The sequence below is a fragment of the Chenopodium quinoa genome, unplaced genomic scaffold, assembly GCF_001683475.1.
Source record: "Chenopodium quinoa cultivar QQ74 unplaced genomic scaffold, ASM168347v1, whole genome shotgun sequence".
Lineage (NCBI taxonomy): Eukaryota > Viridiplantae > Streptophyta > Magnoliopsida > Caryophyllales > Amaranthaceae > Chenopodium > Chenopodium quinoa.
The window spans coordinates 3,220,842-3,237,381 of NW_018744704.1; the positions used below are offsets into that span (position 1 = coordinate 3,220,842).

The 16,540-nt window shown below is 37.8% G+C and overlaps 1 protein-coding gene across 2 annotated transcripts in view; it reads right to left on the minus strand.

Annotated features, from left to right (window-relative positions):
• Positions 1–8,098, minus strand: part of LOC110702912 (twinkle homolog protein, chloroplastic/mitochondrial-like) — a 32,127-nt gene extending 24,029 nt beyond the window's left edge. Inside the window, exons 1-10 of one of the 2 annotated variants that reach the window (XM_021880664.1) lie at positions 7,976–8,098; positions 7,520–7,763; positions 6,961–7,085; positions 4,669–4,724; positions 4,482–4,539; positions 4,146–4,253; positions 2,908–2,991; positions 1,513–1,593; positions 1,114–1,179; positions 930–1,046 (exon numbers count right to left, since the gene is read on the minus strand). In XM_021880664.1, coding sequence (XP_021736356.1) covers positions 930–1,046; positions 1,114–1,179; positions 1,513–1,593; positions 2,908–2,991; positions 4,146–4,253; positions 4,482–4,539; positions 4,669–4,724; positions 6,961–7,085; positions 7,520–7,754 — 930 coding nt within the window. In that variant the 5' untranslated portion in view covers positions 7,755–7,763; positions 7,976–8,098. Of the gene's footprint in view, positions 1–929; positions 1,047–1,113; positions 1,180–1,512; positions 1,594–2,907; positions 2,992–4,145; positions 4,254–4,481; positions 4,540–4,668; positions 4,725–6,649; positions 6,767–6,960; positions 7,087–7,519; positions 7,764–7,975 lie in introns of those variants that run through there. The other variant, XM_021880666.1, reaches the window with a different exon arrangement.
• Positions 8,099–16,540: the final 8,442 nt, after the last annotated feature.

A 16,540-nucleotide genomic window follows, 5' to 3' on the forward strand; every position in this document is an offset into this window, starting at 1 on the left:
GTTCACAATTTAGTGGGGGTTTTAGGTTGATTTTGTTTAGCTTCACGTACTAAACTAATTAACTTAGCTTAGATTAGATTTCACTCGCCAAAACTAAGGATCTTGATTTATGTTTACTTGCCTAAAACAATGAAAAATCTGGAAAATAAGTAAAAAACTTTGAACAAGCTTAAAGGAAAATTATAATCAACAAACAAAACTTCACTTAATTAGCAAACATTCATGCCTATAAATAGGCTACAAAACATACTTGAAGAGTCCTAAACACTTTAGGATACCTAAATAAATTGGATATTGGAAAGATAAACAAATGTTTAACTAACATAGACCATTTCCTACTCTATCTCTATAAAAACTTGTAAAAAGATAGAATTTATAAACTAAAATCTGAAAAATAAAACTAAATTCAAACAATAAATCTAGATCCTAATGCTTAAAACAAGAAAGCCCCTTTCAGTAAAAACTTGCAAGCAAAATATAGACTTTTAAACTTAAGAAACTTCAAGAAACTTTAAGAAAGTTAAAAGAACGAATCATAAAAAAAAATCTTGGATGCCTCCGCATCATTGGGTTTTGGGTATTGTTATATACTTACCATTACTAGCCTATACATAGCTATAAGGGCAATATAGAGAATCTACCTTTGCAAGACACTTATAAACTGCCAATATAGTTCTTTAGTTACAACCCTAGTTTTATAGTCCGTAAAAACTATATTCCATACATCATAGCACTAAATAATTAGATTCACAGGCCTCTATTTCCTAAACTTAATAATCTACTCCAACTTTGGAAAATATTTATCTGAAATTTCAGGAAGACGGAGAGAGTGATGTCCAAAACCTTTTTTTTTCCGTCTTGAAACCATTATGCCATCCAAGAAGTAATAAGGAAATGACAAAAGCAAGGAGGGTCAGTCAGGATCAAACCTTATCCGGAGATGGAACACCTTTATCTGAAACTTTAGGAGGTGCACCGTCAGGCACACTCACACAATTGTGTAAGCCAGCTTCTTCCATTGCAAGCTTGTCAATCTCTCCTTCGACCTATGGACAAAGATTTAGAATAGAACAAATTTGCATAATATCATTGGAAGCTGAAAAGAGTACTCACAATGATGATATCACTTGCATTTTTTATATCATCCAACCCATAAAAAATCCTTTCAGTATCAGCTTCCTGCACATCAAAAGAAAAAATATATACGAACAACCTAAGTATCCACCACAATAAAAATGATGAATTTGACTGAATGCATATCAATAAAAAGCTTCATAGACTAAAAAAAATCTCCAATAGCCTCAACAATGCAAATCATCTTATCAATTCCCTCTACAACGTAGAATGAATGTTACAGTCATGTGCACTTGAGAATGAAATAAAATTTATTTAATTTTTTAAAAAGACTGAAGCACACACCAATCATCACAATAGTAATAAAAATCCGAAGTCAGTTTTAAGTTTTGAACATTTAACACAAATTATAAGACAAAAGTATATAGACAATAAAACCTGCCAAAATTTCTTAGTGACGTCACGGTATTTGCAGCTTGTTAGAACTCCATTTCGCATGTAAGTAAATGCAATAACAATCTGAAAAAGGAAGAACATAAGAGATGGGAGTATCAACTGTCACCAGAATATTAAAGATAAATTATACAATCAATTATGTCATGTGTAATTTTAAACAAGTTAAAGATTATACTTTGTATTAAATTGGATAATTTGTAAAAAGATTGGGTAAAAATATTAAAAATATATATATATATGTATACACAGACATACACATACATATATATATATATATATACACACATATATATATGTATATATATATGTATACACAGACATATATATTTATATATACATATATATATATATATACATATATACATATATATGTATATATATGTATGTATATATATATATATACACATATTATATATGTATATATATGTATATATATATATACTAGGTTAAAATCCCGTGCAATGCACGGTTGTTAAATATTTTTGACAATAATATTACAAAATACTACATAAAGTATATAAAAGATATTCAGAAATGTTTCATTTGGGTATATATGGAATATGTTTGTCAAACTGAAAAGAAAATATCATAAGGTATAAATAGTTTACTTTAAGATTTTTCCAAAAAAAGAAGAAAAAAAAAAAAAAAAAAAAAAAAAGCGAAAAAGGCGGGAAAATTTTTCATAAGGTAATGACAAGTGTCATGGAAGGATTTGCTTTTAATATATATATATATATATATATATATATATAAACAAAAAAAAAAACAAAGCGGAAAAAATGTGTCACTAGAAGATATGACACATATCATATTTGGTGTGTTTTTTTATAGTATAAAATGTGCATTGGCAAGCATGAAAACACCAACATTGCAATTAAAAAAGAACCGATGAAGTACATATTTATTACTTCATATTATTTTAATATTATTAGTACAGCTTTCAAGGCCAAAGTAATCAATACTACTTCCTCCGTTTTTTTAATATTGCACCACTTGCCTTTTGAGAAAGTTTCACAAATATTACACCATATCCATTTTAGGAAAAAAAATATTTGTATTCATACTACAAACACCTAAATACCCTTACTTTTCAACACTTACTTTTTATTTTGTGTATACAATCATATGGGCAACTTTGTATTTCTACCTTTCTCTCTCATCCTTTTTTCCACTTTTAAAAAATTTGTGTCAAACCCTTATGGTGCAATAATAAAAGAACGGAGGAAGTATAAATTTTGCAATGGGAGTCAGGAAAAAGTTTCTTAGCATCAAATTACACTAAATTTAAACTGGCATAACCATGATGAGATTTTGGAAACCTAATTATTTGTCACTCATCTCAAATACATTAAGCAACTAATGAAGGATGAAACATACCTGATTACCAAAGGTTTTCTGCATAACATAATTTCTCCTCAATGTTTCTGCAGTTATCATTCTCTCCGCAAAATAAGCAAGTAGCTGATACAGAAGCACCGTATAATAATTAGCCAATCACATAAGTAACCAAGGGTTTAAAGAGCACTGATAAGGCAGATTACACCACGTCCCAAAGTGAGGACAAGCTCACTTCCCTGAATCAGTCATCAAAACAAAGCATCGTAATCTCTAGGACTAGCAAAGCCACCTTTCAGACAACTAATTTAGCCTTGACAATTGCATTCATGTTGAGTACAGTATATGATAAAATGCAGATTCAGTATGTTTTAGTCCAATCAATTAGGTAATTTTTTTTTTTTTTTTTTTTTTGAAAGAATCAATTTGGTAATTAGATGAGCTTGGTTTTGGTCTATTTGATTCAAATTATTGCACCATTTCTAGCTATCTTGATTGAGACAAACAAGACCATGAAAAATTCCTCAATGCTGGGTTAAAATATACCCATAGCTAGATTCACATAAAGCACCAAAAATACTGTTGATTACTTTATGATTTCACATTATACTTACATTTTTTTCACTAATTTGTACTCTTAAATAATTATATGTCTGTATTTATTGTTCCCTAAACAGTAAGTATGTCCATAGAAGACAGCGTGTTTTTGTAGATATTGAATGCTATGTTCATTTGCCTCCTGTCTCTTGCCTCATGCCATAATTCCTCAAGAAATCCTATGGCCTTTGTCTGCATGCCTCATGCCTTCAAGGACACAATATCAGATGATGCCAAAATGTTTGGTTGATCTAAAACTACATGAGCTTCGGGAACGTGTGAAGTTTAGATCCCAACAGCAATAATAGTGGCAGTAGACACTAAAGGATCTTTAATTGATTTAATAAGATAAATTTAAGTAAACTACCACCTCTTATAATAGATGGAAGTTCTTTGTGGAAAGCTCTGAAGCCATGACTAAGAATAGAGACCATTTTTAAATTATAAGAAATAAAAATAATGAAAAAAATGCCACTTTTGAACTTTTAAGAAACATACAATGCAAATATATAAACATTCAAACAACTAGATGGATGCCAAATTGCAAAAGTTACACTGCCCTAAGATACTCAAGGGAGTGTAACTTACTGCAGTCAATCAAAATGATTGATTTTTTTTTTCCTTTTTTTTTACATGTATTATGCAGACATGTAAAGCATATTAATAGGGGGGAAAAAAATTACCTCATTACAAAGTGGCTCTAGCCCAAGACTCTTCTCGGTTAATTCTCTTTTTCCAGATGTCATCATTTTATTCAATTTCCCAAAGGATGACTGAGCATTGGCAGCAGCCTATGTAAAACATGCAAAATAGATTACTCCCTTGAGATCAAATAATGGGCGATTAAGACAAAATAGATCAAAAATTATTTACACGCAATCAAGGTTTAGGCCATCGAATAAAAAAGAATAATAGATGCAACAGTACCAAACCAATAATAAAATAAACATTTAACCTCAAAAGAGATAGAGTGTTACAAGAAGAGAACCAAAACCAACTACAATGAACAGAAGTTCTACCATTGTGTTGCCCTGCCAACCACATTTTCCACGGAAACAAAGCCACACTGCAGAAGTCCTGCAGAATTTTAAAAAATTAAATTAAAAAAAAAAAAAAAAAAAAAAAAAAAAAAAAAAAAAAGAACTGAATACATCTGAAATTCTGAAAAACATTGGGACAAAACTATTAGACGAAAATGATGCATACCCATCTTCACTTATGTGTAATGACAAGGAATGCTCACCCGAATCACCACCTTTGCACTGCAAGAGGAAAGTACTAATGATTGAAAATTAATAAAAAAAATAATATTTGATAACCACACAATGCTACACAAAACCAGGTAGAGGTGCAAAAATTTGTATTGCCTAAAAAAGAATCAGCATTTGATAGTCCCAACCATTTGCATTTGGTGATACAAAGAGAAAGAAAGTTTTTTGCAGTTCCTGCTAAAATACTAAGATACAACTATATACTATACCTTCTTTCTTTCAACATTCTACAAAGAAAACCAAAGTCCCTATCCACATTAGACCATCAAAACAGCAGAAAATGGCCATACGTACATCATTCAATCTCTTTCATTGAGTCAGAAATACTATACTGTTAAGGTTAAATATTTAGCTTCCTATATGCTTTCTTGTAGCTCTTTAACTCTTACAATCAAAAAGAAAGCACATATACTCTCCCTTTCTGTGGGAAAGATTGTCAACAAAAAACTGAACTCAGAAACATTCCCTTAACTAGATACCCAGATAAAAATAGAGTGTTCCAAACACACAGGAATTGGGGCACCATGGAATTGATGCTTAACGCCCACTATATACTTAGAAAAGCTAAAGATATGTTACTCGAACTTGGGTACTCTTGTTCTCCATTATTTAAACCCAAAATAAAGCGTCCAAGTGTTTTACTCTTATCAAAAGATCTGACATGGATAGTTGAGGTGAAATTAAGAGTGCAGAGTATCATAGGGAGCCATTCTGAGGAACCAAGAGGCATGTCAAGCGCTAAAGAAACTAAGAACTTTTCTTCCCACCTGATTGAAATGTGTAACTTATTTCCTTCCTGTTACTTTTTTTTTTTTTCATGTTAGCCAACCCCAAATCGTTTTGGGACTAAGGGTATGTTGTTGTTTACATACCACAAATTGCACTGCACAACATACTCCCTCCTTGACACTGAAATTGCTACATCAAACCCAACAAGTCTAAAAATATTGTAGTATAAGATGACCTTTATTCATTCATCTACATGATCTCACTCTCCTGTTGCTCCCTTGTTTCCCACTGTTCCTTGCACTATTTTTCGGTTCCCTTCTCTCCTTTTCTGTTGGTCTCATGTCAGCACTCTTTGCTTAACAAGAAGATATTGTTTGACTTGCACCCCTCTTTCTTCCTTTCTATTCTCCTTGTTTTCCCTCTGCTTTTAAATGCTGCAACTCATATCTTCTTTTGGTTTGCATGCTATTAAAAATCTAATTAACCAATTCACAAGTCCAATAGTAAAAGAACTCAAGTATCCTTGTATTGACAAATAATAACAAATTTACAACTTTCGAACCACCACATGCAGTTGGTCACATCACGTGTGGTTACCATCAAACATATAAATCCCAAACTGCAAAGCCCCAAAGATATAGTAGCCTTCATCCCTAACTGTGTAACTGCAGCCCTCTCTCACCGCTCTCCCTCATCAAATAGAGTTTAGATTTTGATGCCATCTTGATGACGTAAGTTCATAAATGTTCCGAGTAATTTGGTTGTACACCATAAAAATCAAAACGATGCCTTTCCAGTACCAATCCATTATTAGACCTTTCAAGTGAAAAAATAAAATAAAATAAAATAAAAAAATAAAGAGGATAAACGGATTTTCAAACAAAATAGAAAAATCGTGGACAATGTTAGATGTCTACCCTAGGGACTTGATTTAGAAGTTCACATGATGGCCCAAAAATCCATTATTGTCATTGTTATTATTATTAAGCCTAAATACATACGGACTCCTCGGAATATTATTCATTTTAATTCATCTCTTGCACGCAATAAGGTGAACAACACAGAAATAAAAAATTTAGTACAATAAACTGGCTTGCAATCTTAATGTTATGGCCTAAAAGCCTCATTCATATAACTAGAGATTAGCATACCATTATCGTATACATATCTATCTCTTCTATTGATACCTTATTAGATGACATTCCTCAACGACAATCGCTATTGAATCATATCCATCTATTTTTCTTTGCCATAATCAATGTTACTCCGACTCGTCATTCCATTTCAAGCACGTGTGTCAGATACTGCATAGTTAGAAATCGCTGTAACCCTTCATTTCACGCAGACTTTTTATATTCTAGCAATTTTTTACCCTTGGACATGTGCTCATGTCTAACACTTCTTCCATGTCTAAGTAACATAGGTCAAAATAACTTTTTCGGAGAAAATAATTCAATATTAGAATCAAATAACTAATACTCAATAGTTACCAGCTTACCATAGGGCACAACAACTTGTTATATTGACCTCCCTTAGCCTCGTGACCTTCAATGCCAAGCTCGTCTAATTTCTTCATCAGCTTATTCAGTCTAGCAGATTTAGGAGTCGAACCTTCCACAGGTGCTGCTCAAAAAAAGAGTCAGCTAATGCCATGAATGAAAAATCATACTACATAATGGCTTTAAAGTCACAGATTTAAGGAACTGGCAACCAAAATATACAATATTTACATCCACAATAACTATGCACCTATATTTGAACTACATTTTCATGAATATTAAACTATATGTTGCTCCAAAGACCAGGATGCACAACCTAATCCCGGTAACACAATACGGTTTTCACTTTAAGTCTTGATAATAATGAACCAAGCAACCAACAACAATAATTTATCACGCACATTTATTTGGGTAAACTTTGAACTAAATGTTCTTCCAGGGACTAAAATGTGCAACCAAACTTCATCAACTCATAATTTATTACAAAAACAACAATAATAAATAAATAAAATAAAAAATATGCTTTCATTCAGCAATATAAGAACAAGTACTAAGTACCTGATATAGTGGGATGAGCAGCATAACAAAACCCAGCAATTCTAAGCGAAGTACAGGCCCGTCCCTGAGCCAGGGCAGGAGGGGCAGCCACCCTCGGCCCCGGTAGAAAAAATCCATTTTTAAAGTTTCGCCCTAATAATGAAGGGTTTAAAACAATTGCCTGCAACACATTGCCCCTGAGCCAGGGCAGCAGGGGCAGTCGCCCTGAACCCACAGAGAAAAGACCCAGTTTCATCAAAGGCTTCTGCAACACATTAGCAACCAAATTTCATTCAATCATTCAAACATCAAATTAAGATCATAATTTTCTTCTTGTTTAGAAATTATAAATAAACAATAGTTCAAAAGTCGAGTTTAGAAGAACCCTAAAGTTAGTAAACTGAGAATTTAATTAACGATAAACGCTAGTTTGTGAAATTGATATACGATGATTACAAAAGGAAACTAACATCATACCTCAGAAGTTGCTTCAATGGAAGATAAAAATATCACAAGTCGCCTCAGTAGAGTGCAGTTCAATATGAAACTGAGAGAGAGAGTACTGAGCTATGTTTTTGGTGGGTAGTATTTTTTTTTCACTTTATTTAACACAACATTGATGACGGGTTTTTATTTTATTATTATTATTATATTAAGAAATTTTGTATTTTACCGCCCACGAGCAATCCACTTTTTAAAATTATCGCCTAAAAAATTTTATTTTAAAATATCACCTATAAAAAGACACAAAAACAATTACAATTCACCACCAAAACCATTAAATATGTTCTACTATTTTCGTGTCAAAAATATGTTCTGCATATTATGAAATATTTGTGGATGTCCATTATATTCCTGAAATATCTTAGGTTTCTAAGAAAATTCTAAGTATTATACCATATATATATATATATATATCCCCTACTCAATGGAATAATGATCTATTCTTTCTCCAATTTCTTTCTTATTCTTTCTACTTTACAACACGTTATCGACATCAAAGCTCAATACAATTGAATTAGATAAATTACGACCCTTAATATTCATCCGTTCACCGGGTATGTAGTCACCTCTATATTTTGAATGTCTTGAGTAACGTGAGTGCAATTGTATTCCTTGCACAATAGAATTAGTTTTGTTTCATATTAGTCTTGTCTTGTATTTTATCATCTGCTTTCGATTTTCTAATAAATCTGTCAGTGACATGGCATCAACATCCCCACCTAGCCGCAAAACTATATTATGGTTTGTTTGATTATTAAGCGCAACAAGATCTCGTCTCTAAGTTTTCTTTTAAGTTTAAAAATAATTGTGGTATGTGTGAATGTTCGTCCAAAGTATAGTAAGACGTATTTACAACATTGATGGGAACTTACAAAGAAATATTCCAATGGGCTTACAGTTGTGATGAAATTATTGATGACGTTGATTTAATAACATGTTATGAAGCAGTATTTTAATACTCAGCCCTACAAATTTTATATTTTGAATATTGCAATTATTACAATATTGTTTCGTGCAAGCGGGTGTACCATGCGCATGGTACACCGGGAAGAACATTACTTATAAATAAAAGAACATTACTTATAAATAAAAGAACATTACCTATAAATAAAATAACATTACATATAAATAAAAGAACATAATCTATAAATAAAAAAAATCGTAGTTATAATAATTTATTATACATTACAAACAAACATAGAGTACATCATGTTTTCTGAAAAAGAACATTACATATAAATAAAAGAACATTACATATAAATAAAAGAACATTACATATAAATTAAAGAACATTACATATAAAATAGGAAAATTTAACAACAAACCAACCTTTGCCTCATTCTCCCAAAATGGACCAACCTTAAATCTTCCCAAAATAAACATAAGTTTGCATTTTTTTTCTCCCAAAATGAACTCAAATGACCGTTAACCTGTATAACCGGTCATTTTTATAATTTTACTTTAATTATCTTTTTTTTTAATTAAAAACCTTTAGTTATCTTTTTTGAATTAACAAAATAATTAAAAAAAACAGAACACTCTCCCCTCACCCCACTGCCAGCCACCCCCTCCTCCACCTTTCCTCCCTTTCCGGCCACCACTCCCCATCCCCCTTCACCTCCCATTTTCGACCATCCCCTCCCTTTTCACTGCATTTTCTGACCACACCCTTCTACCCATGAAACCCCCAAACCGAGAATCAATAAACCGAAAAAAGTGAGAAATTGATGTATAAAGAAAGAAGAATTGGAATATTGAGAAATTAAGGGTTTCGGATCTTGGTGGCGGTGAGAGGATGATTATGGCAGGTTTCGGGTATGAAAGAAGTGGGTTTTTGGATCTTAGTAGTATGGTGGTTTTGGTGGTTGGTATGGTGTTTTTGATGGGTTGGTATGGTGGTTTTGGTGTTTTTGGTGGGTTGGTATGGTGGTTTCGGTGTTTTCGGTGGTTAGTATGGTGGTATCATTGGTTGGTATGGTGATTTCAGTGGTTTTGGTGGTTGGTGTGTTGATTTTTGTGGTGCTATTCGTTGTTGGTGGTGTACATAGGTGGTGGTGCAGTGGGTGGAAGTGATGGTGGTGAAGGTTAAGGTGTAGGTGGTAATAATTTTGACGGCGTTGAAGGTCGTCGGCGCTGGAGGATTGATTGGGCGCTTGGCGCTGGTAGGGGAGGAAGGCTGGTAGTGGTGGGAAAGGGTGGTTTTGGTTTTTTTTTTTTTTTTAAAAAAAAATTATCAAAGTAATAAATTTTTTTTTAAAAAAAAAAAAAAAAAAAAAACTTGACTAATGATTTAATGACAAGTTGATTATTACCTGGTATAATAGGTAAGGTGACCTGTTGGGTTCATTTTGGGAGAAAAAAAAAATGTAAACTTATGTTTATTTTGGGAAGGTTTAAAAGTTGGTCCATTTTGGGAGAATGGGGCAAAGGTTGGTTTGTTATTGTTAAATTTTCCTATAAAATAAAGAACATTACATATAAATAATGGAAAAACGCTACTACCCAAACCTGATTAGGGGAATTTTCCCGCCCCGTGGACCAATTAAACGCTGCCACATGTCATCCACGTGGACCACCTAGAGCCTGCTACGTGTCACCTCATGAGATGTCCAAGGTGGACCAATCTGGCCACGACACGTGGCAGGCAGATAGCTCAACAGGAAACTGCCCTCTAACGGCCCAAATTCCTAGGCAAAGCCCAGTCAGTCTTAGGTTTACTAAAACCTAGTACTGGGCAAGTTTTCCAATCACCCTATAAAAGGAAGATGTTCCCCCTCGGGAACACACAATTAATTCACATACACATTAACTCACAATCATAGAAAGTCAGACATCTGACACCTCGAACTGAGCAATTACACATTGCAGATTCTCTCTTGGAATTCGAGAGGGACTTTACTTTCCGCACTTTACTCCTCAAACACGTTCTAACTTGATCGTCGGAGGCGGAATTCCCATCCACAGAAGTCTCTGTTGTTTTGTAGGTACAGGCGTCCAGAATCCAGTCCCGGAATTGTAACTTTCCCGCAGGATATCAAAAAACCCCAAAACATTTGGCGCCGTCTGTGGGGAGAGTACTTTCGAGATAGCTTCACAACCTGTACCACCTCCAAATGAGAAACGGCCTATGGCCGATGTCCAAGTCTACTCAGACCAGGACACTGATGACGACTACGAAGTTGATACTCATACGACCCCTGATGGGTCCCTAAGAACATGGCTCATCCGTACCATCGAAAGGAGAGAAGGGAACATCGACCAGGCAGGGCCTAGTGAAACAGTCGGCCAGCCGGCTGGTCAGCTCCAGGTGACCGAAGGATCCACCCCCATCACTAGAAACGAGCTGATGACTCTCACGACCAGTTTCAAAGGGGAGATAAAGGATCTAATTGATAAACGGACGGTTGTTTCCACCAAGGAACAGTCGGCCAAAAAGCCCTCCCAATCAGGGAGGAACAAGCCGGTCAGAGACCGGGAGGCCACTCCTTACCCCAAACCAAGGGAGGGACAGAAGCCCTTGATAAACCTGGCCAGACTTCGGTTCCCTGAGCCAGGGAAGAAGAAGGCCATCCGGCATGTACAATCGGATGGTTCCAAGAAAACATATTCCGATGCTCGGATGTTAATCCGGTAAAAGATGAATATGCAACTATCAGAGTCGGCCTCAACGTCGAACTTTAATGACAGCTTTCGGATACCTCAATGAGGTATTCTCAATCAAACCGAGAAGACCAGACAAGAGGCATGTCCGCCCACTCTAGTCCTCAGATGTTCCAAGCGGACCCGTATGTGCCTCAACAGCCATACATGTCGTATGGACAACCATATATGCAGCCTATCCTCTTCGGGGGGCAGGCGACACATAATGTCCAGTCCTTGGACTGGCAGCTTTGACTGCTAAGACTTGGGGAACAACCTTCAGCTTTCTCCAAGGAAATAACTGAGGCCGCACAGCCGGCCAAGGTGAAGAATGTGTTGGTAGGCACTTATGACGGTACCACCAACCTAGAAGACCACCTAATGGCGTACACCAACCTTATGAATCTTCAAGGGTTGGATGATGCCGCATGGTGTAGATGTTTCCCGGCCACATTGAAGGGCATCGCCCAACAATGGTTTGGCAGCCTGCCAGCCAGGTGCATAAATAACTTTAAGATGCTTGCATACTTGTTCGCGTCAAACTTCTCAATGAATATCCCTGCCAAGAAAACAAGTCTCGACTTGGGAGCCATACAATAGGGTGAGAAGGAAGGACTACGCTCCTAAATCAGGTGCTTCAATCTGATGAGAATTCAGATTCAAGGACTATCAGATGAGGTAGCCTACACAGACTTTTTCAAAGGTCTGAAGGACGGGTCGACCTTCAAGTTCGACCTCGTCAGAAAGAGGGTTGCTACCCTTCAAGAGGCACTGATGGAGGACGCCTATATACAGGCAATTGAGCTCTGCAACATCAGTAAACAGTAGGACTCAAAGAGGTTTGACAAGAGAGAGAGTCGGCCATCACAACCGTCTAAGAAAGAAGAAAAGAAAAGAAAGGAGGTCTAGGTGGCTGATACTACTGAATAGCCATCCTAGAAGAAAAAGAAAGAAGCAAAAACGTACTCCCCGAAGTACGATTTCAAGAAAGACAGTTACTCCATCCTCATGGAGATTAAGGATCGGGTCACCATTGAGAAGCCGACCCTATGAAAGGTTCCGCCAAAAATCGGAACAAAAACAAATACTGCCACTACCATGAGGATATTGGCCATGACACCAACGAATGCTATAGCCTCAAGTGTCTATTGGACTAGCTGACAATGGGGTACTTAGTCCTATGTTTTGAGGTCTAAAGCTACCCTACAAACTAACGATGGGCAGGCGTCCAAAAAGAAGCCCCACTCTGCTAATAGTTTGGATACTGATGAAACTCCGATTATACAATAGCAGGCGGCTTCGCTGGAGGCGGCCCTACCATCCGTGGTAATAAATATTATGTCAAGCGGCTAAATGTTAACTCAGTTGAAGAAGGACAGGCGTCCAAGGACTCCTTCCTCGAAGTCGTTATTACTGAGGATGACAAAGGCAAATTTAGGAGGCCGCATGATTACTCTGTAGTCATCGAATGCAAAGTGGCCAATCAAAGAGTTGGCTGGATCCTCATTGACACTAGGAGTTCGTCTGACCTCATCAGTCACAAGTGCTTGACCAAGCTCAGGTACAAGCTCGAGAGTGTGCACCCGGTCTCTCATCCCCTAGTGGATTTGGGGGAGTTGTTGTACATCCGGCAGGTCGAATAGACTTATCCATTCTTTTGGGAAAAAAAGGGAAGGACGCCACATGGTGGTCCGGTTCTTAGTTGTTGAAGAGCTGACGACCTATAACATGATTTTGGGGCGTCCCACCCTGAATGAATCCAAGGCTGTTATCATTCCTTCTCTTATGCTTCTCAAGTTTGAGAAGGATGATGGAACAGTCAGCTCCCTACGGGGAGACCAAAAGATGGCTAGGGAGTGTTACCTCTCTGATGTCAAACTCACTGTGGTCGTATCCGGCCCTAGTGGAGAAACTACTAACCTTAATCAAGTCAAGGAAGCCGCGCCTGCTGCTACAGCAGCCGACAAGAAGAGAAAGGCAAGCCAAATGGTGGCCGAGAAAAAATAAAGGCAATAGCAATCACTGACCGGTCAAAGGCCGGATGAACTCCGTCCCCAGCCGGCTGGTGAACACATGAACATCGTCTTAGATGACTCTCGTCCTGACCGAACTATTAAGGTTGGGACGACTGCTTTTGCTGAACTCGGTGCAGACTTGCACCACTTGTTAAAATAATAAAGAAATCTTTGCCTTTAAAGTGGACGAGATGCCAGGCATCAGCCCGGATCTAGCCGTCCACAAGCTTGTTGTGGATCCCAAAAAGAAGTCGGTAAGGCAAAAAAAGAGGAACCATGGTGAGGAAAAAATCCAGGCGGCATCCTCTGAGGTGAAAAATTTTTTAGATGCTCGGTTCATTCGGCAATGCTATTTCCCTGATTGGGTTGCCAATGTTGTGCTTGTAAAGAAGCCGAATGGAACATGGCGCATGTGTGTTGACTACACAGACTTAAACAAGGCATTTCCGAAGGAAAGCTATCCTCTCCCAAAGATCGACAATCTGATTGACTCTACAGCCGGCCATGCCTTGATGATCTTTAGGGACGCCTATTCAGGCTTTCACCAGATACCCCTGTGGAAGAAAGATCAAGAAAAGCGTCATTCGTCACTGATCAGGGGTTATTCTGTTATACCGTGATGCCGTTTGGTTTGAAGAATGCGCCTGCTACCTTCCAGAGAATGATTAATACAATCTTCATAAATCAAATTAGAAGGAATTTGGAGGCGTACATTGATGATATGATAGTCAAATCCAAACTTCAGACGGACCATCTTACAGATCACCGAGAAACATTCGCCACACTTAAGCGGCACCAAGTCATGCTCAATCCCAAGAAGTGTGTTTTTGGTGTTGAGTCTGGGAAGTTCCTCGGATTTCTGATTGATCGAATGGGGATAGAGGCCAACCTGGAAAAAATACAGGCGGTCATAGACATGCAGTCGCCCCGCACTGTAAAGGAAGTTCAAAAATTCACAGGTTGTCTGGTGGTGGTATTGGGGAGATTCCTCAGTCTGTCAAGCGACAAGTGCCTCTATTTCTTCCAAGAAATCATGAAGAAGACTATGTTTGAATGGGGGACGGATGCAGTGGCGGCCTTCCAAAAGTTGAAGCAACACTTGCACTCTTTGCCAAGGCTCGTAAGCCCTCTGTCAAAGGAAGTGTTATACATGTACTTGGTCGTCTTTGATCATGCTCTCAGTGTCGTTCTCCTTGCCGAAAGAGACGACTGCCAGCTCCCCGTCTATTTTATTAGCCATGTCCTGAAGAATATTGAGTTACGGTACCCCATGGTTGAAAAATTTGGCCTGGCCCTCTTCATGGCAGTTAAGAAGCTAAAACCTTACTTCTAGGCACATCCGGTCGTGGTCTACACTGACCAACCAATCAAGTGGTCGCTGACAAGCATGGAATCATCCGGCCGAATGATTAAATGGGGCAATTGAAATGCAAAGCCTAGAAATTACTTTTGAGCCAAGGAAAGCAGTGAAGGGGCAGGCGCTTGCCGACCTCATTGTTGAAATGACCAGGCCGGCTGATCTAGAAAATCCTGACCAAGTCTGGAAGGTATATGTGGACGAGAGCTCCATAATGAACGGATGTGGTGCAGGCGTCATATGTCAGTCTCCTGAGGGATACAAGTATGAGTATGCACTACGTTTCAAGTTCCAAGCCTCGAATAATGAGGCAGAATACGAAGCCCTACTAGCCGGAATCTGCATGTGTAAGGTAGTTGGGGCAAAGAAAGTGGACGCCTATTCAGATTCACAATTGATTGTTAGCTAATACCATGGTGACTATGAAGCCACACATCCGTCTATGATCAAGTATCTACAGGCGGTCAAAGAAGAGGCTGGGACACTTGAAGAATTCCACCTGAGTCAAGTGCCCAAGTCTGAGAATAACCAGGCAGATGCCCTCTCCAAATTGGCATCATCCGCCTCTTGTGACACACCAAGGTTTGTTTTCTGGGAAGTGATGGAAAGGAGCATTGAGGAGGAACCCATTGGAGTCCTTGATCGAAGCTCAACCTGAATGGATGACATCTGGGCATACTTAACAGACGACACCTTGTCGGATACTTACTTAGATATGATCATAATGAAAAAGAGTGCGTCTAACTTTGAAATTCATAAAGGGGAACTTTTCAAGAATGGTTATCTTCAACCTCTTTTGAAGTGTGTTACCTTAGAAAAGGGCCGAGTGGTCCCCGAAGACTTGTGTTCAGGGTTCTGTGCCTCCCACATAGGCGGTAGGGCCCTAGCAAAGAGAGCCAGACGGCAAGGCTACTTCTGGCTTACCTTAGAAGCAGACGCCATGGAGATGGTAAAATGTGATAAGTGTCAAAGGTTTGGCAAGCTCATCCATTGTCCGGCCACTGACCTGACGACAATCCATAGCTCAGTACCATTTGCTAAATGGGGCATGGACATTCTGGGTTTGTATACACCTGCTACAGGCGAACGAAGATACATTTTGGTTGTTGTCGACTACTTCACCAAATGGGTAGAGGCAGAGGCAGTCAAAGGCATTAAAACAAAAGATGTTATCTCCTTCATTTGGAGAAATGTCATCACCTGGTATGGGGTACCCATGTCTATGGTCTTTGATAATGGTCCTAAATTGAGACATCTGCTCTCAAGAGCTGGTTGGGAGACCAAGGGATCTCTCACTGTTTTGCATTAGTCGGCCGCCCCCAAGCAAACGTCCAGGTTGAAGCCTTCAACAAGTTAATCTCTGATAGCAACAAAAAGAAAATTGAAAGAGCTGGCGGCCTATGGGCTGATGAGCTATCGCATGTTCTGTGGGCCATCAGGACGACTGGTGAATCCCCATTTCTCATGGTTTATGGTGCAGAGGCTGTTCTACCTATTGAGCACTATGAGCCGACTCTTCGAGTCATG